Raw genomic sequence first — 24,186 nt, 5'->3', positions numbered from 1 at the left:
CCCTCGCCCCAGGTTTGGCCCCATCACCCATTCTGGAGTCAGATGAAGAAGTCGTCTACGCTACAGACGGTTACTGCTCCAGCTCTGCCAGCATCTCTCTCCTGGCACACCTCCTCACCACGATGCTGTTCACACTAGTAACGGTGGCATGGATCGGTAGTTTTTACCGCTTCCTAGTGAGAAAGAAGCTCTTTTGGCAAAAGCGTTTTTTTTTTGCAAGAGAATCGCTGCGCCTACTCTCCAGCTTTGTGGTGACGCCAATGTTGTAAAAACCTCGCGCCCCTTATCAGTGCGACTAGGCCAGCAGAAGTGTCGTGTGCAGATCTAGCCTCGGTATCTCACTGCCACTCGTGTACAGCAAGCCACACTCTGCTGATTTCTTCCAATATCCGCTCCCCACCTTTTGGTCGAATCTCCTTGGTAAGTAGTGCTGAGAAAACTCCGGGATGCTATATATCGATATATAGAGATATGCATCTGTATCAATATGTAGAGCGATCTGTACGGATAGACAGATAGATCTGATTTAGTTACTCTATAAACTGCAACTCTACTTCAGACTACCATAGCTACCTCGCCGGCCCTGGTCCAAAGCCCACAGAAGTCAACAGGAGTCTCTGCCTTTTGCACAGAGGAACCGTCCTGACCCGTAAATCCTTCCCCACGCATGCAAGCCACCCGCACACCCGCTCCGGCTCTCGCCCTGGCTGCGCGGAGGCCGTCGCAGGGCGCTGAAGGGGGCACGCGTGGCCCCGCGGACCCCTTGCAAAGGATGAGCCCCGACGGCTTCTGCGCGGCGCTCAGCGCGGTGGCATCCCAGCACTCCCGGGCCTTGGCCGGGCGTGCCCCGGTTAGGCACCCTTGTTCCCGCTCCCGGGTGAACGGCGGACCCGGGTGGGAGCAGGGGGAGCGCTTGGGGCCCTGCCGGAGGACTGGGAGCCGTGCTGGAGGGCACAGCCCCCTGCACCCCCGTGCTGGAGGGAGCAGGGGGCACCCGGGGCGCTGCGAGGGGCAAAATAGGTGTGAATGGGCGGGGAAAAGTTTGCAAAGAAACTCCGCCCCCCCCCGGCGTTTAACGCGCTCAGGGGCGAGCGCGGAATCATGAATGAAGCCGAGGGGGCGGCGGGCGGGTCCTAGCGCCGCCGGAGCGCGCTGCCGCGGGATGGAGCCGGCCGGGCTGGAGCGCAGCTGCGCAGACGGTGCGTGCGGTCGGGGGGGGGGCTTGCCCCTGCCTGGTAGGCCCCCCCGGGGGCTGCTTCTGCCAGCCCAGCTCTGCCCCTGCCCCTGGGGGGGCCGCGGGGGGGCGACGGGCTCACGTTGCAGCATGTCGCGAGGAAGGCGGCGAGCCCCCCCCCCCCCCGGGGTGTGCACGGCGCGGCCGGGATGCCGGGGCTGGGGCGGGCCTCGGGTTGTGCCCGCGGGGGGTCGCGTGTCCCCCGCAGCCTGCCGCGTCCTGCGCGGGCTCTGCGGGGGCCGGTAAGTCGCCTCGCCCACCGCCGGGCGGCACCGGGGCCCCGCGGGGCGACCTGCACCCAGCGCCCGCCCGGGGAGCCGGGCCCCCGCCCCCCGCCGCCCCCCCGGGAGAGCAGCCCCTGCCTGGGGAGGAAATACCCCCGCCGCGCCAGCCGGGCCCGCTCGGCAGGCTCCCCTTGGCATTAAAACCCGGACCGTGATGCAGCTCAGGCGCCAGGCCCCCCCGGGCTGGAGCCCCCTCCCAGGCTGCGGCGCGCATCCCGCAGCCGCAGGTGCACGCTCGGGGTAACCCCGAGGCTTCACCCGGGGGGCGAACGCAGCCTTTCCCGGTTCTTCGCAACAGGAGAATCGCTCTTTTATGTTTTTCTGCTGTCAAAAAGCAAGCGAAGACTAGGAGCTGGCGTTTTCTGGCCTAAAAAAGGTGGGAAACCACTGCTGTGGGTCAAAGACGGGATAAACGCAGCGTCTTCTTCGTGATCCGCTCCAAAGCCGTCGGCGGCGCCGGCCAGAAGCGAAGCGAGGCGTCCCCTAGCAGGGAACCCTTTCGCCTGGACACCCTCCTCCAACCCCCCAGGCGCAGATTAGGACCCAGCAGCAGCGCCTGGCGTGGGGCCGCCTGGCGAGCACCCCCAGCGCAACTCGGGTTTCGCACCCACGAGCGCCGCACCTCGGCGCTCGCTCCCAGCAGCGGTTTGCCCAGGAGAGCAGGATTCGGGCCTGCTTTCACCCCGCCGTGCGGTCACCTGCGTTCGCACGGTGCGGCCCACCTGCTTTCCAGCAGCCAGGTGGGGCAGAGGGCTTGGCACGGGAGGAGGGATGGGGAAAGAGAGAAATATTGTCCCAGGACAGGTCTTACGAAAAGCGCCCTGGGATTGTGCGTGTCTAGGCAGAGCCTCCCAGCATTTCCCAAAGGGATATTGGTGCTCCAGCACCTATAGGGAGGAATCAGGACCTTTGTCTTCCAGGTGCTGGATAAAGTATCTGTAATTATCTAATAGCTGTAATCGGGGTGTTCACTGAACACGCGTGATGTCGGGGTTCACCCGTCATCTACCAGGTGACACGTGGAGCTGGGGGGGGAAGAGCCAAGTGGACTTGGCTGGCATGATGACCCTGCCATCAGGGGTCCTGCCTTTCTTCCTCGGCTGGCCCCAAATCAAGGTCAGCCCTGCCTCCTAATTAAGGAGTTGGGGAGGGCACAAAGGCCCACGTCCAGCCCCGTCCTCTCCCACGCACGGCTTCGCAGGCACGGATGCAGTGCCGTCGCAACCCCCCGCCCTCCCGCAGCAGGTCTCCCCTGGCCAACAAGCAGAGGGGCTTGAGGCAGGGAGGCTCAGGCCGTCTCCTTCTCTGCCAAACCCCAGCCCAGAGCCCTGAGACTCGGCTTCCAGCAGCCCTGCCCGTCCAGACCTCCCCCTCCTGCAGCACGTCCAAACCCTCTCTGAGGGCCCGGGCCTTCCTTTTATACCCTGCAGGGAGCTAATTTCCACCTGCCCCACTGCTTCCTAATTAGTGAGCCACTCCAGTTAACCCCTTCTCTGCTGCGTGGGGTTTAGGAGCCTAGCAGGACTTGTGGGGTGGGAAGCCAACGACGCTGCACGGGGGCGCGGAGAGGCCGCGTGCATCCGTGCTGGCGGGTAATGGCATCAGAGGCATCCGGCTGGAGGAAGGATGCAGCTTCAAGCCACGTGCCCCTGCACAACCGGTGCCTAACAGCCACGTCCACCCGGAGTCCTGCGTGGCCCCGGCCCCTTCGCTAAGGCTTCGCTCCACTAAGGGATGGGGAGTATTTGCACCTCTGGCTAATCCTTTCCTCGCCTCCGCAGTTGCTTCTTGCTTTGCATTCGCCCTGTGCGTTCAATGGCCAAAGGAACAAGTCTAGATCTCCACTGAGAGGCAAGTCCCCCAAACCCCACGGCAGCGCGTCTGCCTGAGGTGGCAGCGGCCCTGCTGTGCAAGAAAACACCTGTATTTGCACAGAAAGAACGAATGAGCTTGCTGTACCCCGTACTGTGCACGGGGTAGCGTTGTGCAAGGAAACACACATCTTTGCACAGAAAAGAAAGAATGGGCTGCCTCGGTCCTCTAGGGCCTAGGCAGCCCATTCTTTCCTGTGCAAAGACGTGTGTTTCCTTGCACGGGGCTACTCGTACCCCTTTGGCAGAGGCTATTTGGTGAGCCCTGGAAACGTACAACGCACTGCAAAAATCACAGGTAGGGTTTCTGGAGGAGTTGCACCCGCACTTGGCTAACTCCTCTCTGTTTTCTCCCTGTGTCGCGGCCCCAGGGTCCCTGCTTACCTTGTCCTGCCTTTCTCGCCGCGTCGCGTGCCGGGTGATCGGCGAGACTGACCTGGCCCTCTCCTTCCACGATAATCTGACCCTGGAAACCTCCTGGGAAACGCCGGTAGAAAGCAAGTATGGATTTTACATCGGCTTGGCCCTCGCCGTCTTCTCCAGCTTCCTCATCGGCGGCAGCGTCATCCTCAAGAAGAAGGGGCTTCTGCGCCTGGTGAAGACGGGCGGCACCAGAGCAGGTGGGGCTCGGTGGCGCCGGTGCTGGGAGAGGGGGTTTCCGACCCAGAAGCATCGTTCAGTCCCCCATGACCGGCAGGGCGGTGGGGCACGGGGCGAGGCTTGCCACGATCCAGGCGCTGAACCAGCTGCTCCGGGCCTCGGGCAGGACCTTGCAGCTGCGGAGCGGGAGGGAGTTTTGGGCCGGCCCCCAAATTTTGCAGAACAACCCGCTCCCCGCCCTCGGCAACGCGCGGCTCGGATGGGACGAGAAAGCCGCTGTCATCTATAGGGGGTTCCTGCTACGCAGCCCCAGGGCTGCATCGCTTTGGCCGTTTCATGATGGACAGGGGTAAAATGTTTCTCCCATCTTCACTAGCTCCCTAGCACCCAGCAACCGATGCCACCACCGTCCCGAGAGGCAGCCCTGCCCATAAGTCTGCGATGCCGCCGCGTGGGGCAGGCCTCATGTCTGAGCCCTCGAACGATGCTGCAGACTCGCACTTTTGCCTGCAAGACGGTCAGCCCGCCCCTGCGCTCGTGCGCGCGGCAATGCTGCGCCAAAGCAGCGCGGGCCGCCTGCGCTGCCTGGGTCTTCTCCCTGACCCGGCATATCTGGGCCCATAACGCGGAGCAGGGCAGCAGTCGGGGCTTGAGCAAGAAGGCCACGTGCCTGGGCGCATGCAGGGCATGATCTGTTAGCATGGGTGGGAGGCTCGGCGAGGCTCTAGGTGCGGCCAGTTTGCGTGGGATGGTTGCACAAGGCACGCTGGCGTTCAGCACAGCAGGCCCCTGCAACAGCTGGCTTAGCCGGAGGCAAGTGCCCGACAGGCATCTTCGGACCAGCATGTGACAGGGAAGGGTTTCCACAGGCTTTGCAGGTGCAGAATTACAGATCCTTTACCGGGCACCTAGAAGACAGAGGCCCTGGTGGAATTGCACGCGTAGGTGTGTGGGTGCACAGTGAGTGAACGTGCCCGCAGCACTTGAGAACAGTCTGCAGACCCGTGCAGCCGGAGCCTTGGTCCCTCGGCACGGGCTGATAACACGGGAGGGGAGGGGAGCTTTGCCTTACGATAGCTATTTTCTATTGCATGTGATAGTCTGCCCCTGCAAGATGCGGCTGCTTCGCTCGTAGTGTCTTTTCCTTCCTCTGTGGTTCTTCCTTCCCATCCCTTCCAAAAGCCATTTCGCACCACCTCCCCCTTACCCCCCTTGTTCCTCAAATGGTGACTAGTTATTTCTTTTTCTGTTAGCCCCTAAACTTCTGTGTGCTCTGCCTTCCCAGGAGACGGCGGCCATGGCTACCTGAAGGACTGGCTCTGGTGGGCTGGACTGCTAACCAGTGAGTAGGGCTGTTCACATCCCCATGGCTCCCAGCTCCTAAGTTGCTTCCCATGGGGGGTCACCCAGGACACTGGGCCGCCTGCTTCGTCCAGGGACTCGGGGGTCGTTCGGTGCAGACCTGCTGTCACATCCCAGCCCTCCTCCTGCCTTGTAAAACTTGCTTTAAGTGCCACTCGTTGGACCCGGCTAGACTCGACCCCGAGAGCTTCTCCCATGGGAGCCCTCCATCTCCCTCTCTGATGCTGGAGGAGGTCAGGCCTGGCTTCGGCTTGCAAAGTTTGGGTTGAGGTGTATTCTCACCCCTGGGCCTGAGGCTGAACGCAGGACGCAGGACTTGCTGCAAAACCCCCGTTGCTGAAGCTGACCTGCCTTTGCGTAGGTCTTGCTGGGATCACTCCCGTGTCCCCTGCAGCCCAGGACCGACCTCCCTGGGGAAACCTGTGCTGCTCTCCCTTATCACAGGCACCAGTAACCAAACACAGAGGAACTCACCTGCTGTTTGCTTTTGCCCTGTTTGCTCAGTGGGTGGAGGGGAAGCGGCCAACTTCGCTGCCTATGCGTTCGCACCCGCCACGATTGTGACTCCGCTGGGCGCCCTGAGCGTGCTCATCAGGTGACTTACAGCTCTCTGTATCCTGAGGTTTGATGCTATATTTTTCCAGTCTCAAAGTGCCAGATGGTGCTAATGGGGGAGGGAGCTACCTCGTCATTGCTATAAAATAGGCAGCAATCCAGAGGCTCTTGTCCTGGCAGGGCTTGTGGCACAAAGCAATGTTACCCCTTAGATTAAGCTACCTGCTGCTGGCCACATCTACACATGCACTTTAATGCACATTAGTGTTACAAATTACGCTTGTAATTCATAACATTAGTCTATTTTAATGTGCATTAGAGCATCACTAAAAAAACAGTACTCTATACTTAATGTGCATTAGGACAAGCTAATGCACATTTTCTTAGTCCCGCACAACAGGTACTAGTTTTAATGCACATTAACCAAAACACACAAATGCATGTGTAGACGCTCCCGCTGTTGAGCAGTACTGTGTGTTCATGTGACCAGCGGTCCAGGATCCACTTGGAGGAATTGAAAAGAAAATCTCAGGGGGTCACATCTAGTCCAACCCTCTGCTCAAAGCAGGACCAGGCCCAACTACATCATCCCAGCCACAGCTTTGTCTACCCGGGTCTTCAAAACCTCCATCAAATCCATGGTCCTCGAAACCTGGGGTCTTGAGCCTCTTTCTTTGAGCATGAAATACTTCAGACTGTCCAAGTGCCCGGGAATGGAGGTGCCCATTTTTGGAGGTCCTTTGCAGAGCTGTCTGTGCTGTGAATCCCACGACACGCCAGCATCCAAGGAGCTCTGGGGTAACCCCCGTGCGCTCTGAAGAGTTGCTCTAGACTTACATCCATGCAGTCGGGAGAAGAATTCCTCCCCGAGCAATTATGAAACTCAGCATTTAGGATACTTCACCTGTAACCTCTAATACCAGTCCTCTGGGTGCTGCACTGACGTGCCTCATTCCTCCCACCCGCGCAGTGCCGTTCTGTCTTCCTATCTGCTCGGAGAGCGACTGAACCTGCTGGGAAAGCTGGGCTGCATGTTGAGCATCGTGGGGAGCACCATGATGGTGATCCATGCTCCGGAAGAAGAGGAGGTCACCACTCTGGATGAACTGTCTTCAAAGCTGCAAGAGCCAGGTGAGCAGCCAAAGCCGTGCCATTGGCATCAGAAGCGGGGCTGTGTACGGGGGGGGACGGAGGTACGGCATAAAAGGGCGGTGAAGTCTGTGAATGCTTCTTCAGTGAGAACAGAGCCAGGTGTCTAGCTGAAAGAGGTGGTAGTCCCCATGCTGATAGAGGAAAGTGATTCTTCCCCTCTGTTTGGCACTGGGGAGGCCACATCCGGAGTCCTGTGTCCAGTTTTGGGCCCCCCACGACAAAGGATGTGGACACTTTGGAGAGAGTCCAGCGAAGGGCAGTGAAAATGGTTGTGGGGCTGGGGGACAGGCTGGTGAGGAGAGGCTGAGGGAATTGGGCTGATTAAGTCTGCAGAAGAGAAGACCGAGGGGGACTGAATAGCAGCCTTTGGGGGGCTGCTAAGAGGATGGAGCTGGGCTGGTTTCAGTGGGGGCAGATGACAGGACATCATGTTGCAGCAAGGGAAGCTGAGGTTGGATATTAGGAAAAACTCTCTCACGAGGAGGGTGGTGAAGCCCTGGAGCAGGTTACCCAGAGAGGTGGGGGACTCTCCATCCTTGGAGGTTTTTAAGCCCTGGCTGGGAGGATGTAGTTGGGGCTGGTCCTGCTTGGAGCAGGGCTTGGACCAGATGTGAGCTCCTGAGGTCCGTCCCAACCCTCCTTTTCTAAGCTTACAAAATGTTACAGCAGCTGACCCAAATCTTGCGCTATTCCACTCAACGTGAAGGCCGTCTCGTTCCCTCTCCCAGGTTTCCTTGCATACGCGGCGATCCTCTTGGCAGTCTGCTTGGTGCTGATCTTCTTCCTGGCCCCACGCTACGGGCAGACCAACATCCTCGTCTACCTCACCATCTGCTCCGTGATCGGGGCCTTCTCGGTGTCCTCAGTCAAAGGCCTTGGCATTGCCATCAAGGGCTTCTTCGCTGGCTGGCCCGTGCTGCAGCACCCGCTGACCTGGATCCTGGTCGTGACATTGCTGGCATCCATCACCACACAGATCAACTACCTCAATAAGTCCCTGGACATTTTCAACACCTCCTTGGTGTTCCCCATCTACTACGTGCTGTTCACCACCATCGTCATCACCACGTCCATCATTCTCTTTAAGGAGTGGGTCACCATGTCGGTCGTGGACATTATTGGGACAGTCGGTGGCTTCCTCACTATTATTTTGGGGGTGTTTCTGCTCCATGCCTTCAAGGACATGGACGTCACTTTAGGGAACCTGCCACAAATGCTGCAAAACGCCGACGATGAACCTGCCCCCAAGGATGACAGGAACATCCTGATTGAAGTGGACAATCCCAGCATGATCCCTGAGGATAAACCCAAAGTATTCATGATCTACAGCTAAAGCATCAGCAGGCACATCCCAGGGGGCAGGGAGCTACTCTCAAACTGGCTAGAACAAGAGCATCCAAATGAGACCAAGCTATTTTAAAGAAAGGAAAACAAACAGAGGCCTGATCCAAAGCCCATTGAGCTCCATGGAGTCTTTCCATGGACTTTGAATCAGGATATGATCTAATGATGTACGAGCAAGGGGTATGTTAGTCTTCACACAGATGTCTGATGGAGGTGCAAGTTCCTTGAAAAAAGGGGAAAAATTACCTGCTCTGGGATCCTTTCTGCGCCCTGCTTCTTTACCAGGACTGGTTTCCAAGGGATGTTCTGCATACTTTTCTTCCTGAGCAAAACCCCTGTGGATGTTGCATTTACTTCCAAGTGACCCCCATCGACGGTCCCTTTACTGAACATGTCCCAAAGGTCTTAGGCCCCCCTTGCAGAGCACATCACCCCGGCATGATGAGACAGAGCTGGGAGATGAAGACGGCGCCTCCTCTCTTTGCAAAGCCCCAGACTCCAGAGCCATACTAAGCCTTGACATCAAACAGCTGCTGCCCGCAGCCTGTGGGGAAACGTGCTTGTCAACTTGCCCTGAAAGCTAAATCTTCTGGCAGGCCAAGCAAGGAAGTAGGGAAACCAGCCCTCTCCAGCTCCTCCTTTTGAAAGCCAGTCGCCCACCCATCCAGAGCATGCACACGTAGCGTTAAGGCAGCAAAAAACAGTTGTTTCCATCGTGCCCCATTAAAGAGTGTTCAAATACGCGTTGTACCTAGCACTGGTATGCAAGTCGACTCGAGCAGCCCTGCAGGGCTCATCCAAATCATCTCGGGCAGCATCCCGCACTGCTACCGAGAAGCCCGCTTCACCCCTCGACCCTGCACGGCACGTGCCAGATCCGGGCGGTGCAGCCGGCTCAGCCCCCAGCACCGCTCTCCGGCTCTGCCTCAGTTGTGCTTCCCTGCACACACTCAGGGCACTCTCGGGTGACCGGGCTGCCTCCTCTCCAGCATTTGACCCAGGCTGAGCAGGAGAAGGGGCAGCAGTCTGGGGCATGGCACGGAGGTGGTGTGGACCAGTCCACGCAGGAGTCTGGTACCAGCTTTCAAGCTCTGAATCCCACCATCCTTCGAGAGGAAGCACAGAGCAGATCTGTGAATGGCGTCCCTGAGCCCTCTCCTGGTCGTGGGACAAAGCAGCATCTCCTATCCCTAAATCCCAGCACAGCCGAGTCTCAGTTGAGCAGCTCACACCAATCCCTGTGCAAAACGTGCCTTGCTCAGGGAGCCGTGCTGGTTCCAGGCTGGTACAAGCCATCGCGGCGGACTGCATACAGGACAGCCCAGCATACCTGGGTACGTGAGCAGCCAGTGCCACTGCTAGATAAAACTCAGTATTTCAAGTGCTTAAATGCTGCAGGATATTCCTGGGGTGTACTTGGTACCTGTGCTGGTCTGAGACAAAAAGACACACAAAACTAGAACTCTTGGTTCCAAAATGATACCTTTTATTAGACCGACTGGAAAGTGGCAAGGAAATTGTCCTTTTCTGCAACCTTTCTGGATCAAAGTCCCTTCATCAGGCTCTGGGAAAAGTGTAGATGCTACAAGATGGTAAAAAGTCCCCATAGGTAGGAAATGATATTCCTCTCACGATGATCTCTGATTCTCCAAGAGATGCCTGTTACCTCTGGAAAAGAGCGAGAGCATCCATGCTATAGCTTCTGGGTTTCAAATGCTCTGCCCTCGGGATTTGGGCCTGTTTGGAAAAGCAGCGCCGCTCTCCAACTCCTCTGAGACCCCGGCGGGCTGAGACCGGGAGCAGAGCCGGCTCCTGAGCGCCGGGCCGCGTTGGCCCAGAGCAATTTTGGCATCGAGCCGTCGTGTTGTACGATGACACTGCGAGCTGGGGCAAACTTTATCGTGGAGGTGAAAGAAGTCACTTCGAGCTTTCCGGCCAGCTCCTGCCAGTCTCTGCTGCCTACTCATTGACCCTGCGGGGTGTCCGCCCCCGGAGCGAAGGTCTACTCGGCCCGAGTCGTAGGGCCCGAGCTCGGGTGCTGGCATCTTCCACAGGGCATGAAAGAGAAAGTATTCCTACTGCCTTTGTGCCTGTGAGCGCTGCGTCTTACCCGGATGGAGCATCGGCCTTTGCCCACCGCGATTGCTGCGGTCTCCTCCAGACGGGCCCAGGTCGGTGAAAGCCGCTTGCGGCTGGAAGACCGAGGCGGCGCATGCTGGAGGGGTTGTTTGGTTGCAAAAGTTAGGGGAGCGGGAGGCTTGGAGACCCCAGCAAACTCTTCAGCTCTCGTTCCCCAGCCCTCGCATCCCATCAGTACAGCTTGGGGCTATCAAGAGAGAAACCTGCTAGTTGTTAGAAGCAACATGGGAACGAGTGGGTGAGGCTAGGTCTGGCCATATTTATTTTGCTGTTAAAACTCTGCTCCCTCGCATCCTCCTTGCACAGTTTCTCTGGCTGTGCTTCGCCCTCCCCTTTCCATCCCTTTTTCCCCTTGCATTTTCACTCCGTCCAGCCATTGTTGCACCGTCTCTCAGTGCAAACCCTGCAGTGCCTGGGCTCACCACCACCCCCGGAGCCCCAATGCGGGGGAGAAAGGGGGTGAAGCCAAGCAAGGGGCATTCATTCACGCCTGCCCAGCTGTTCCTCAATCTTGGCCAGCCCCTGTATTAAGTTAGCAGGGCCTGCCACAGACTGCGATCTGGTCCCATTAGGGCCAGTGCACCTGAGAAACCTCGTTGCACCTTTGGATGTGGTGCAACTATATGTCTGATCCCAGGGGAGAATTAAGCCCCTGTAATCACTGGTGCTCAAAGGCTGAGATCCCAGGGATAAAACCACAGCTGGCATAAAAACTTTCCTCACTCCATTAACTCAATCAACCAGCTCTTAGGTTTCTGCTGCTTATTTCTTCACTGTCTTTTGAGAGGACGGACACCGGCATCCTTTTATGCCGAGCGGGGTGAAGCTCAGACCAGAAGTGCTGATCTTGGCACGAGGAGGTGGGGTGTAGGGCAGCCGGGGCAGGGGCAGAAATCGTAGTCATCGAGCACGGGGCTGGAAGGGCGCTCCAGAGGTCCCATCTAGCCCATCGCCTGCTGGAGAAAGGATGAGCCCCGTCCAAACCAGCCCAGGAAAATCTATCAGCTAAACTCTTTGTAAAAGTACCATCAGTCCTGACACAAGCCATCACACTTGACCCTGCTGCGGGCGCTCTTCCAAACAGAAAAAGGGGAAAGCAGAAGCAGCAATGTGCTGAGCTGGGATTAGCTGCAAAAGCAGGCGTTTCCCCACGGTGCTGCCCGGCCCGTGTCATCTCCTCTGGGGGCCTTGGCACCGAGCGAGTCCATCCAGCCCCAGCCACAAGACTTGGGGGACCCCAGTCCTCACGAAACACCTTACCCTCAAAGAACGGAAGCCAAAGGTGTGTCCGCTGTGCTGTCTGACCGGGCGCGATCCCCAGAGCAGCTGCATTTCAGCCCTGTTTGCTTGTATTTGGAGAGGGGAAATAAAGGCTTTTTGGCTTGCAGGTGGGTGTGAAAGCTTTCTGCGTGCTTCCCCCAGCCACTCGCAGAGCATGCAGGCTCCCGGTATCCTCAGCACTGCGAAGAATAGAGCGTGCTGTGGACAGGAGAGCAGACAAGGTTCATTGGGTAGATGTGATAGCTGTTATTAGGCCAATTAAATAGTTGGAAAAAAGTTTTTTGCAAGCTTTAGGGCACAAGCACCCTTTGTGGAGAGGAGAGTAGCCCGGCAGCGCCCTCACCTGGCAATGGCGTATGGTCCCTGCTGCCCGAGCTCGCCCATACCAGCGCAGGCAGTAGCTGATGCATTGCTCCTTGCATAAAATACTAGAGGTAATCTGCAATAGCTTAGGGTCTTTCTCCTGCCTAGACCACGTCCTTCTGTTTGGAAAAGTCCCCTTTTCCTGCACTCCTGTCATTTCAGGACATGGCATTGTTTAAAAGCATATCTGTTGTCAGCTTGACCCGTCAGTCTCGGGTGTGGACTCGGTTAATCAAAGACCTTGCTCCCCATTTCGATGCCAATCGACAATAAATTTATTCAATCTAAACCAGGCAAAAGGCACAAGGAATTGCATATTCAAGTATTTGCATAGATGCACCAAGATCATTACTGTAAACCATTAATACACAGACAGAAGAGGAAGTGACACATATTCGCGTACGTTCTCCCAAGAAATAACGACAATAAGTACCTAAAATCACCTTCTATCCCCCCCAAGCCCCATCCACTCGCCTCACACATACATGTGTACAATGCAAAAGGATCTGCTGAGTGTTACCTTCGGGAGGAGCTGTAACTTTTGGGAACGACCGGTTTTCGTTGTATTCTACGCTTGGGTTTCCTGCGGGATCCGCAGAGGGCTTGAGTCCATGTCTCAACAGTCAAAGGAAAAACTCCTGACAAATTTTGGGGGGCATTTGATCAGAACCAAAGGCTGTAAACTTAGATGGGTCGCTGGCTTCAGGGATTAGTACGTCCTAAGTGTGCGTGAGTGTGATCTGAATAAGATGTCAAGCTGTACGCAAAAGGCCTCGTGCTGATTGGGACGAAGACCCGAGTCAAGTACGGAGAAGCTAGTAAAAGTGGCTGCTGCGGTCCTGGAAAGGAGCCCCCGAGGAACAGCTCCCGGCTGGTGCAATTCCCTTCTGAGCAGTCTTCCATCACTGCTTTTGGCAAGGAAAATATGCAAATAAAGTGCCTGCAAAAATCCTCCCATCCATCAAGGCATGTGTTGTTGCTGTGCATCCAAGCACAGCCGGCAGCAGGCAGTAACGAGCACAGCGCGCCGGGCCGGCGCGGAGAGGCTGCGCGCTGCGATTAGCAAGTCGTTCTCTCACTCCGCCTCTGTGCATTTCTCTGGGGCGGCGGGGAGGTAATGGGACTGGCTCGCCCGTGTTTCAGAGCTAGGGAACCGGGGGAAATAGCCAAAGGAGCCGCTGCAGTGGGCAGCAATGGACAGAAAGAGGCAAAAAAATATACCCCTGTCTACTCACAGACTCTTGAAGAAGAGCTACCAGTGCTGCAACCAGCCAAGTCTGACGCGAACGGTCTGGGGCATTTTTTGACAGGGAGCACTGATGCAAACACGGTCCCCAAAACAGGGTGCGGCGGGGAAGGAGGGGAAAGGGAAAGGTCTGGTTTTGGTTTCTGCGATAGCAGCAGCACATAATAGGTGTCTCACACTGCACGGCCTTGACTACCTTGTCTGTAAAGCTCTGTCCTGTTTCTGAACAGATTTCTCCAGAATTGGAAAAGAGGCAAAACTGCTGGGGGAACCAAACAGCCCAAAGTCTAAAATCCTGAGATAAAACATGTGGGAACCCAAACCAGTTAAAAAACACCAAATTCACAAGGTCAAGTCCATAGGATTTGAACCATCAGCTGCTTAAAGTGCACATGGAGGACTGCCTTCGCCACATCCAGTGAGAAGGAAGCTGGAATCAGTCAGCCGTCCAAGGAAAGCACCATAAGGGGTATTAAAACCGCCGCTTTTCTCCCAACTCGGCAGCTTTCAAGTGACGTCGCTTCTTAGTACCTGGTGTTGAACTGTATCGCCCAGCACAGAAGCCTACGCATGGGAAGTCTGCGGGTCTGATGAGAAATGCATCCCCAGCGCACAGCGGAGCGGAGGTGACCAGCACCTGGCCTCCCCGGGAATGTCTTCTTGCACTTGCGTCTTGTTGAGAGAGTTTAATCGGTAGTACCTTGTCAGCATCTGAACAATGCAGATGCTGGAAAAGCCACGAGCCCAGGCCCCGAACGTGAGCTGGCGCAGAAAAACCAACTGAGCAGGTCATGCAAATGACTGGGAGGAGAGGAGAGGAAGGCGGCAGGAGGTGCTGGTTGCGGAGAGTCTGCTGGTCCTTTTAGGCCAGCTCAGATCCGCAGTCAAGCCCAGGTGTATTTTCAGCGGTTGAAACCTCTGGGTTCCTGACATAAGGCCTTTCCCTCCCCATCCTGCACTGTATATTGCACAACAATACAAAGCATTGCCATTTGAAAAGTCACTCCTGTGCTGAAGAGAAGCAGGCGGCACGGGGGCTGCACTCAGCATCGGTATATACACTGATGCAAGTCCCCGGGGATTTAACTGGAGTTGCATCTACCTAGGCCGGGGAGGGACCAGTCACACCAGGCCTGGATCTGATGTAGAGTCAGGCCAGAAACACGTTGGGCTGGGGAAGAGGAGACAAGGAACAGGGCGCAACCTGCATGTCTGCGTCCTGGCAGCGAAGCCGTCCGACGCCCCGCGAGATCCGGGAAGAGCCTGCGTGCGGCGGGATGATCCGTGCCCCGAGCCTCGCCGTCACATCTTCAAGCCGTGCGCTGCTCCGGCCGCCCGCGCTGCTGGGCTCTGGGTGGGGGGAGATCGGGGACAGTGAAGAGACGCAGCTGTGGAAAAGCAAAGGCCGCCTGCGCCTTCCCAAGCAGATCCTGTCACAGGGCAGGTGAAGCTGTCTCCGTCTGGACTAGCCAGCGGAAATACTTTCATCAGAAAACAAGGCATCATCACGACAGATCAGACCGGCGTCCTGCAAGAATCCTCATAACGTCCTCGGGAGGGGTTTCCCAGCCCAAGCAAGGAGAGTTTGGGAGCCTCCGTCGTGTGTAAAGGGTTTAGAAAGGGTTAAAGACTGGCCATCCCATAATGGCACAACCTTACCACAATGCTATCGACACTTAGAAAAGGCAAATAAAAATGAGAAGATGCTATCTGCATATGTTATAATGGGGTGACACCACCCTGAGCTACTTGCTACGACCGTCCCAAATTGCTCCCAAGTCTCCTGGGGCTTGACAAGTTTCCCGAAGACCTAATGAAGCGTGTCCTGCGTGGGAAAGCCTGTCTGACTCTGCTGACCATGCAGCTGGGCCAGCAAAAGACAAAATCCTTATGTCTGACCAACCTTCATTGCTCACTGCCATGTCATGCCCACTGACCTGTGCTGTGTCTCCACGGGGCGGCAAAAGCAGCTGGGAAGTCAAGAGCTGCTCGGTCACTACGGGCGGGATGGACACACTTCACAAACTGGAAGCAGGACATGGCCGAGAGTCCTGGACCCGCAGGCAATGCCCCACGGCTGCTCTTTGCTTAGGAGCTTCATTTCACCAGCTCAGGAGCTACACATGGCTCACAGGTCACATCTCAGCCACCCTTGGGACACAACCCAGTCACCTCCCAGGCCAGCAGTGCTCGGGGCGGGCATTTGCTTCTATCGAGCACTGGCCTGAAGTGACCACAGGCCCCAGCACCCTGCAGAATCAGCCCCTGAAAGTGCTTCACCCAGAAAATACTTAGCGCGGACGGAGTAGAAATCAGTGCTACCTGCTTGCAAACACTGCTCCCATCGCCCTGTTCGCATGCCCCCGATCTGGCTCTCCAGGTCATTGTCTCGGGAGGGGGGTTTGTGGGTCAGGCCCTACCTCTGTTGGTGGTGGCCCGCGTGGGCCTGGGCTCCTTGCAGCCGTGGGGGGGTAGCAGAGGTTAGCCCCCGGCCCGGTCCTGTGTCCGGCAGGGACGGGGGTCGCTGGCAAGGCCTTCTGCGGCGGGCAGGGTCTGGACGCGTCCTACGGCAGAAACAGAGAGCTCTGGGCCCTCGCTCCGCGCGATGCCCCGGGGCTCTGACCTCAGAGCCCACCGCCGATGGGCCGCTGCTCCGGACAGGCCGGCGTGGCAGGGCCCGAGGCGCGTGTCGAGTTGTGGGGATGAAGCAGCCTGCGGTTTTGTGAGCGCTGAGGAATTTACACGGGAGCGTTACAGAAACACGGACTTTGCGCCGCGTTCCAAGAGCCTCTTGGTTCGTGCCGGTGTGGCGGAAAAGCATTTCACACGCACGTGTGCACGTGCAAGCACCCCCACACAGGCATGTGCTAGAAACACATGCGCATACACACAATATACACACACACACTATACACGCATGCTCACACATACAATGCACACACCCCACACACAAGCATGATACATGCATGCTCACACGCTGTATGCACACACATGCCCTATACATTCATGCTCACAATACTCACACCACAACACACGCACACTATACCCACATGCTCATGCACAATATATACCCCTCCCACACACATACACGAATGTTAATGCTCACATACCCACACAATATACACCTCCCCCCACACACAGAAGCACGCTATGCCTGTACATCCACGCTCACACACAGTATGCACACACCCCACACACGTCCTAAACATTCATGCTTGCATGCAATATACGCACACTGCAACACATGCACACTATATACACACGCTCACACCCACACAATATAGACCCTTCCACACACAAGCACAATATACATGCACACTCACACAGTATACACCTACCCCACATGAGCCCTATACATTCATGCTCACATATAATATACACACAATGTGACACGTGCACTATACACACAATATACACTCCCTCACATGATACATGAATGCTCACACACCCACAACACACAGCCCCCACACACAAGCACACTATACATGCATGCTCACTCACAGTTTACATGCACCCCACACACGTGCCCTATACATTCATGCTCACATACAATATATGCACACCACAACACATACACACTATACACACATGCTTTCACACACACAATATACACCCCTCACACACAATACACAAATATTCACCCCCCCACACAATATACACCCCCCCACACAAGCACACCGTACATGTACACTTACACACAGGATGCATGCACCCCACACACGTGCCCTATACATGCATGCTCACATACAACATATGCACACAACACATACACACTAAACACACATGCTCTCTTACACACAATATACACCCCCATGCACAAGCACACTATACATGCATGCTTACACACAGTATACACACACCCTACACATGTGCCCTATACATTCATGCTCACATACAATATATGCACACTGTGACACATGCACACTATAGACACAGGCGCAAGCAGACACCCAATACACCCCCCCACATGCTGCATGAGGGGCCTCATCCCCCGTGCCAGCGTCACACACAGGGGCTGTGACTCTTAACACTTCTGCCAGCAGCTACAAAGACTCCCCCACGCTGGCTCGGACCATCCTGCTGGAGAAATGCACGTGGTGAGTCTGAGACAACCTTACCTGCGGGACTGGGAGTTTGGGAGCAGGGGGGGGCGGTCTTTTCGGAGGAGGTCGTCGTGGCACATTCTTCATTCCTACCCCATGTGCTGGACCCAGGGAAGACCCGGTGTCACTGCTGCGCCCAGGCGGGAAAGCAGGGAGCGGCTGGAAATGAATGCTGGGCTCTGGAGCCGGCTGGGGAGGAGAGACCGGAGGGGCGGGGGGGATGGCAGGTGTCCCGATAGCCTGTACACAAGACACAGAGACCGGGGTCACTTCTACGTGGAGCTCGCAGCCTCCTCTCCTCGCTATCGCGACTTTCCAATGCCACCAGGAGGCCTTGCGGTTACCGGGGTGTCAGCGCCGGGGGCTCTACATAGCACCACAAACAATTCAGCTGCGATTTTCAAGGGGACCCAAGGGCTTTAGGCACTCAACTCCCATTTTCTTCCAGTTAATTACCATTTCCACCCCGCTTTTTGCAAAACTCCGGCCTTTATCTGCAACAAACAGGCAGAACCGGTCGTTTAGCCTGGCTGCACATCTACCTTTCTTTGCTCCTCTGGGGTTTTCAGCTTGAAGGCAGGATTCATGTGGCCCTTCCTACTGTCCTGCTCCGGAGCAGAGGCACCCCTGGGGATTAAGGGAGTAAAAAAGAAGAGCAGGGGTTATTTCCTCAGTGCATCTCCACCTGGCATGAGTCCTGTGTCCAGTTTTGGGCCCCCCACAACAGAAAGGAGGTGGATAAGTTGGAGAGAGTCCAGTGGAGGGCAATGAAAACGGTGGTGGGGCTGGAGCACGTGACTGGTGAGGAGAGGCTGAGGGACCTGGGCTGATTTAGTCTGCAGAAGAGAAGACCGAGGGGGAATGAATAGCAGCCTCCACCTCCCTGCCGGGGGGCTGCAACGAGGATGGAGCTGGGCTGGTCTCAGGGGGGCAGATGACAGGACAAGGAGCAATGGGCTCAAGCTGCAGCAAGGGAAGCTGAGGTTGGATATTAGGAAAAACTTTCTCCCGAGGAGGGTGGTGAAGCACTGGGGTAGGTTACCCAGAGAGGGGGTGCAGTCTCCATCCTCAGAGGTGTTTAAGACCCAGCTTGACAAAGCCTTGTCTGGGATGATGTAGTTGGGGCTGGTCCTGCTTGGAGCAGGGGGCTGGGCTATATGTGACCTCCTGAGGTCCCTCCCAACCCTCCTTGTCTATGAGTCGTCTATGAATTGTAAAAATCATAGAAAGAAATGCAGACCAGCTCAGCCAGCAACACTGCAAAGGTCCGTGTCACTCACTAGCAATGACCCGGACACCAGAATCAGCTGCGGGAGCAATGAGCAGCTCCAGGCATCTCCTCTGCAAGGGGAGGTGTCTCAGAGCTGACCCCCTGGAGGGACCTGAATGGCCTGACCCTCCCCTGGTGCTTCACAAGGAGAGCGCTCACGGGGGAAGGCCATTCCAGGTGATTTCTCTTCCCTGTGTTGCAAACAGAGCTCGGGGCTTGGGGTGCCGGAGGGCAAAGGATGACCCTGAGCACTCACCTGAACTGCGGCTTCTTTGACTGAGCAATGGACTGCTTGAAGACCATGAGTTTTTCCTTCCATTTATAGCAGCAAAATACAATGATGAGAACCACCACCACCGCCAGAATGAAAACCAGGACTCCGACAATCACGGGGATGAGGTCTGAGAGCAAGAAAGCAGAGTCAGGCCCTGGGAGTGGACCCTTCCCCACCACCTGCTCTCCCAGGATCGCAAAGGTCAAGTCAGTCACACTCACTTTTGGGGGGCAAGGGCCCGCTGTCGTCGCTGCCCCCTTTCCCAGGGCGGCTGCAATCTGGGGGAGCCCATCCAGAGTCGCAATGGCAGTTCTTGTTGTTGTTGCAAACCTGGATTGGAAACAGGGAGGTTTTGCTGCCAAGGGTGAACAGCCCCATCCACACCAGGGTCCAAATAAGCAGCAGACGACTGCCGGAGCAAAGGTCAGGGTGACAGCAGGATTGAGATTTAAACCTAGCCAGCCGCATCGGACACCATCCCTATGGGAACAGCCGCTTGTCCCTCTCCCCGCCTGACACGAGACACTTACGCCCCGTCCGTGGCACTGCTTGCTACAGCCTTCAGCTTCGAAGACCCTGGAGGTGTTGATGCAGTTGCCCTCGAAGCAGACCTACGGGAGAAGGAGCCACGCCTCAGTGTAAGATTTTGGGGACAGCGAGCATCTCGTTGTGTCGCGTTTATGCAGCACCTGGTGTAACGGGGCCCTGGTCCCCGGTGGGAGCTCGGACCCATTGCAGTAGCACAAATCGTACATCCTTAAGCAAATGTCTTTCCCTTTTGCTAGTCCCCACCTTGCCGAATGGAAACCTGGGCATGCAATGGAGATGCTGACGCTAAGACGCCAATTGACTTTAAAGCACAGCATCATAAAGAAGCGGTGCTGGGAGGGGCCTCCAGGTCACACCTAGCCCAACCCTATCCAAACCACCCCGTATCAATCCATTGTCTAACCTCTTAGCAAAACTACAGCCACAAGACATCACACAATGCCTTCCTCAAAAAGTGAAAAACCCTCCCCCACATCACCACCCCCAACACGTAAAGCAGCAGGAAGGGAAAAATTTCCTTCGCAGTCCCACGCAGCAGCCAGCAAAGCCCAGAAGCCGGGGAAATCCCCATTGCAGAGCATGGGCACAGATACTCCTAGATCCCCCCTGACCCATGCATCCCCTCTGACCCGTGCACGCAGCAAGTCTGCGGGGGCCGGTGTTCCTTCTTGCCTTGTGCACCTTTTCTAGGCCGCGCCATCTCCGCGCACAGGATCCATCCTTCACACTGGTGCAATCCGGCGTGAATAACCCCAGGTGCCAGGTGCGTACCTAGAGCCCCCCCGGAGACCGAGAGACGCAGCTACCTACGTGATGGCTCCCACACTTGGTCCCAGTCATCACCAGCCCAGGGTCCAGTATGTCCCCCTCGTCCTCCGTAGGCTTGTAGATGTGGGTCCCCCGACAACTGATCCGTCTCCCATTCACGGTGATAGTTGTGTCTATCGCGACAGCGTTGGATGCCACCGGCTTGGAAGCAGAGCTCTGGCACTGAATCTTTCCGCATTTGGCATCTCTGAAAGCGAGAGGCGAAGTGAGTGGCTTTGCCCTGCCGGTGGTGACGGCCTCCTCTTTGCACGCACACAACCTTCACAAGTCATGCAAAAGGCACAGAGGAGAGAGGGGCAGAGACCAACTCTGAGCTTGTCGAGAGAAGAGCTCGTAGGCATCGGTCCAGACACGAGAGAGGCAAAGACGCAGGAAGGAGCGTTCCTAGACAGACGCACTTGGCTAATGGTACCCACAGGGTGTATAGAGAGGACTGGTGAGGAGAGGCTGAGGGAACTGGGTTTATTTAGCCTGCAGAAGAGAAGACCGAGGGGGATTGAATAGCAGCCATCACCTCCCCGCAGGGGGGCTGCAACGAGGACGGAGCTGGGCTGGTCTCAGTGGGGGCAGGTGACAGGACAAGGAGCAATGGGCTCAGGCTGCAGCAAGGGACATTGAGGTTGGATATTAGGAAAAAAATGCTCACTAGGAGGGTAGTAAAGCACTGGAGCAGGTTACCCAGAGGGGTGGTGGCATCTCCATCCTTGGAGGTTTTGAAGACCTGGCTTGACAAAGCCTTGGCTGGGATGATGGAGTTGGGGTTGCTCCTGCTTGGAGCAGGGGGCTGGACTTGATGTGACCTCCTGAGTGCCCTGCCAACCCTCATTGTCTGTGATTCAATGATTTTATGACTTGAGATTCAAATGGGGAAATTGAGGCTGGAGACGAGGAGGAGATCCCCGACGCCGAGGGTGGTCAGGCGCTGGGGCAGGCACCTAGAGACACTGTGGTATCTCCATCCCGAGAGATTTTCAAGAGCAGGTTGGAGAGACACTTGCTTTAGTCAGGGCTGATCCTGCCTTGAGCAGGGGGCTGGGCTTGGTGACCTTGTGAGGTCCCTTCCAGCCCTACTTCCCTATGATCCTACCCCCATTTCACTTGGGGAATCCAGTCTCACCAGCATCATAGACCAGACCCAGCTTGAAGGGTCCTTACCCCTATCGCGTGCTAAGGGCAGTCAGTTTAAATGGCTGGCCGTGGATAGGACTATGAACCTGCCTGGTGGCCTCTGCAAGTATACGGAAGAAAGAAAACTTCGCAGGACTTCCCCCACAGTTTTTCTTCCCTGCCATCCCTTGGAATTTAAAAACATTTTAAAAGAGGAAATACTTCACCCAGGTGTCTGAAAAGCAAGGGATAGCCGCTGCTCTGCCTCCTACCTGGCCTCGCACTTCCGGTAGTGGCCATTGATGTCCTTCCCGCAGTTCCCAAAGGGGTCACCAGCAGCATTGACCCTCTCGAAGCAGAGGTCAGGAGCAGGTCTGGCTCCTATAGGGAAGAGACTGATGTGACCAGTGCTTATGGAAAGCAATGGGCTTCTCCAGTCCAACCCTGGCTCCTGCTTTCCCCTGACACATCGGGGAAGAAGCCATCACTGCTTTCCCCAAGTCAATGGAGCAAGGAAAGCTTCCCGGTGAGACTGGACTTGACCATTACAGAGGACACGGCTGAGGGACCCCCACGGTAAGCACCTAGCTGGCCCCGATTACCTGCCATTGATATCACTGGGGTGAACAACATAGCACTGGGGTTGGCATTCATGCTTCCCCCAGCCTCACTGTGTGATGCAAAGACATCTTTTTGAGGCTTGTGACATGACAGCTGGAAAGCTATGAGCCCTCTGCTTCTCTAAAAGCAGGCAGGATGTGTGCTGAGATAATCCCAACTTCTGTCCACAGCCCCCACCCTACAGCTCAACCCTCCCAAGCAGGGAAGGGAGACAGGCAGAGGACAGGAGAGCTAGTGTGGAGTCCTGCCTTGCTACTGATGGGCTATGTGACCTTGGGCACATCCCACGCCCCCTGCCTTAGCCAGCAATCCCCCAGGGAACAGGCCTGCGCCCAGCACAACTGGTCCCCGGTCCCCTCAGTCGCAACGGCAGTGCGGATCTCATCGGGACCTCACTGCGGGGAGCAACCCTTACCGCGGCCCCAGAGCTGCGAGCACTGCTGCTGGTAGGTGAGACACATGCCGCTGTAGCAGTAGGCCGTCCCCCCGGAGCAGTCGGTGCCGTCCATCTTGTAGGCGTTGAGGGGGCAGAAGGACGACTTGCCGGTGCAATGCTCAGGGAGGTCGCATTGCCCTGAGGTCTCCCGGCACAGAGTCCCCGAAGACACCAGCTAACGACACGGAGGGGAACAAATAGGTAAGAGTTACCGGCAGGACCCCCAGCCAGAGGGGATGGGTTGGTCATCAGTTGAGCATCTTCAAGCTAACTGGTTAAATGACTGGTTAGTGACAGCTTGCTTTCACCCATACGCTTGCCCTCTGGAGAAGCGACACGGCTGTGCCCCCCAGCAGGAAGGATGGAGATGGGCACAGCACCATCCCCAATGCCATGGATGCCTGTTCTCTGCCAGGAGGGCTGGGCATCCCGGGCGGCTGCTTCCCACGCTGTTATTCTTGCAGAGCAACACAAGCCCACCGGCCACACCAGACCACTGCACATGCACCCATCCCAAAGGGTGAGTCTCCGGGATGGGAACAGACAGTCCCCTCCCCTGGAGAAGAGAGGGAACGGGATGCCCAGAGCGGTGGTGGACTCCCCATCCTTGGAGGTGTTTGAGACCCGGCTACACAAAGCGTTGGCTGGGATGATGGAGTTGGGGCTGGTCCTGCTTGGAGCAGGCGGTTGGACTGGATGTGACCTGCAAGATCCCTCCTAACCCTCATTTTCTACAAGGCTATGGACACGTGCCTGTTCTCCAGGGCCACGATGGCCTCGGATACATTTTCACCGGCTGGAGGTCAGCGACCCAGTAACATAATCACCGAGAGACCCTTGCTCAACAGCTTGCTGGGCCAGTTGTCGGCTTTGAAACAGAAGCTGGCTCCTTGATACCATTAACCCCTCGTAATTGCAGTGAGGCACTAGGATAAGGCAACCCAGCTGGTTCTGGGCTCCCTTAGGGCCTGGGACAGGGAAGGGAAGGGGAGGGGAGGAAGCGCTGGCTTCTTTCGGCGGTGATGCTCAAGCCACTGAGTGAGAGAGAGACTGGAGGCAGTAACAGAATAACATGACCTGAATCCAACCGTCCGAGTGCTGGAAACAACAGGAACGGAAACAAGCGCTGGTGCAGATAGGGAGGTCGTGCACGCAGCCAGAGCCGCCTCCGAATGTAGCCGTGAACCCGCAGAGCGTCATGCTATAAACTATTCACGGGAACGACCGAGATTTTATCATATGACCTGGCAGGTGCTAAGAGCCTGATGGGAGGTGGCCTTTTCTGAACATTAGGCCCTTTTAAAGGGTCTGAAATGTCATAGCTGACCAATGCGGGCACTCAGAATCACACTCAGAAATGCTGGCCTCTGCAGCTTGCACCAGGAGGATGTCGGGGCTCGTAGGTATTTCCTTCCTCACCGAAGCAATACGTTAAAAAGACGGCATCTACCAGAGGTGGTACAGTCACCCACTCTGGCAATCTTCAAAATGCATCTTGATGCCCACCTTGCCGGGGTCATCTCACCCCAATGGTCTTTCCTGCTGAAGTGCAGGGGGCTGGACCTGA

The 24,186-nt window shown here is 56.5% G+C and overlaps 2 protein-coding genes across 8 annotated transcripts in view; one reads left to right on the top strand and one right to left on the bottom strand.

Annotated features, from left to right (window-relative positions):
• The first annotated feature begins 1,048 nt into the window (after positions 1-1,048).
• NIPAL4 (NIPA like domain containing 4) lies at positions 1,049-12,045 on the top strand. The gene is made up of 6 exons (XM_090020739.1): positions 1,049-1,199; positions 3,761-4,009; positions 5,275-5,331; positions 5,856-5,946; positions 6,877-7,037; positions 7,787-12,045. The coding sequence occupies exons 1-6, from the start codon at positions 1,106-1,108 to the stop codon at positions 8,389-8,391; spliced, it is 1,257 nt and encodes a 418-aa protein (XP_089876865.1). The 5' UTR covers positions 1,049-1,105; the 3' UTR covers positions 8,392-12,045.
• Positions 12,046-12,073: 28 nt separating this feature from the next.
• Positions 12,074-24,186, bottom strand: part of ADAM19 (ADAM metallopeptidase domain 19) — a 44,490-nt gene continuing 32,377 nt past the window's right edge. For 2 of the 7 annotated variants that reach the window (XM_090020737.1, XM_090020738.1), the window contains exons 14-23: positions 22,599-22,794; positions 21,835-21,943; positions 20,438-20,642; positions 19,609-19,689; positions 19,300-19,408; positions 19,061-19,205; positions 18,077-18,161; positions 17,550-17,774; positions 15,852-15,995; positions 12,100-14,781 (exon numbers count right to left, since the gene is read on the bottom strand). In XM_090020737.1, coding sequence (XP_089876863.1) covers positions 14,734-14,781; positions 15,852-15,995; positions 17,550-17,774; positions 18,077-18,161; positions 19,061-19,205; positions 19,300-19,408; positions 19,609-19,689; positions 20,438-20,642; positions 21,835-21,943; positions 22,599-22,794 — 1,347 coding nt within the window. In that variant the 3' untranslated portion in view covers positions 12,100-14,733. Of the gene's footprint in view, positions 14,782-15,851; positions 17,512-17,549; positions 17,775-18,076; positions 18,162-19,060; positions 19,206-19,299; positions 19,409-19,608; positions 19,690-20,437; positions 20,643-21,834; positions 21,944-22,598; positions 22,795-24,186 lie in introns of those variants that run through there. The other 5 variants (XM_090020735.1, XM_090020736.1, XM_090020732.1 and 2 more) reach the window with 5 other exon arrangements.

Source organism: Crocodylus siamensis, chromosome 10 (genome assembly GCF_052110815.1).
Source record: "Crocodylus siamensis isolate JL-2025a chromosome 10, ASM5211081v1, whole genome shotgun sequence".
NCBI lineage: Eukaryota > Metazoa > Chordata > Crocodylia > Crocodylidae > Crocodylus > Crocodylus siamensis.
The sequence above is the reverse complement of the archived record's forward strand: the minus strand, read 5'-3'. Positions and strand labels throughout refer to the sequence as shown.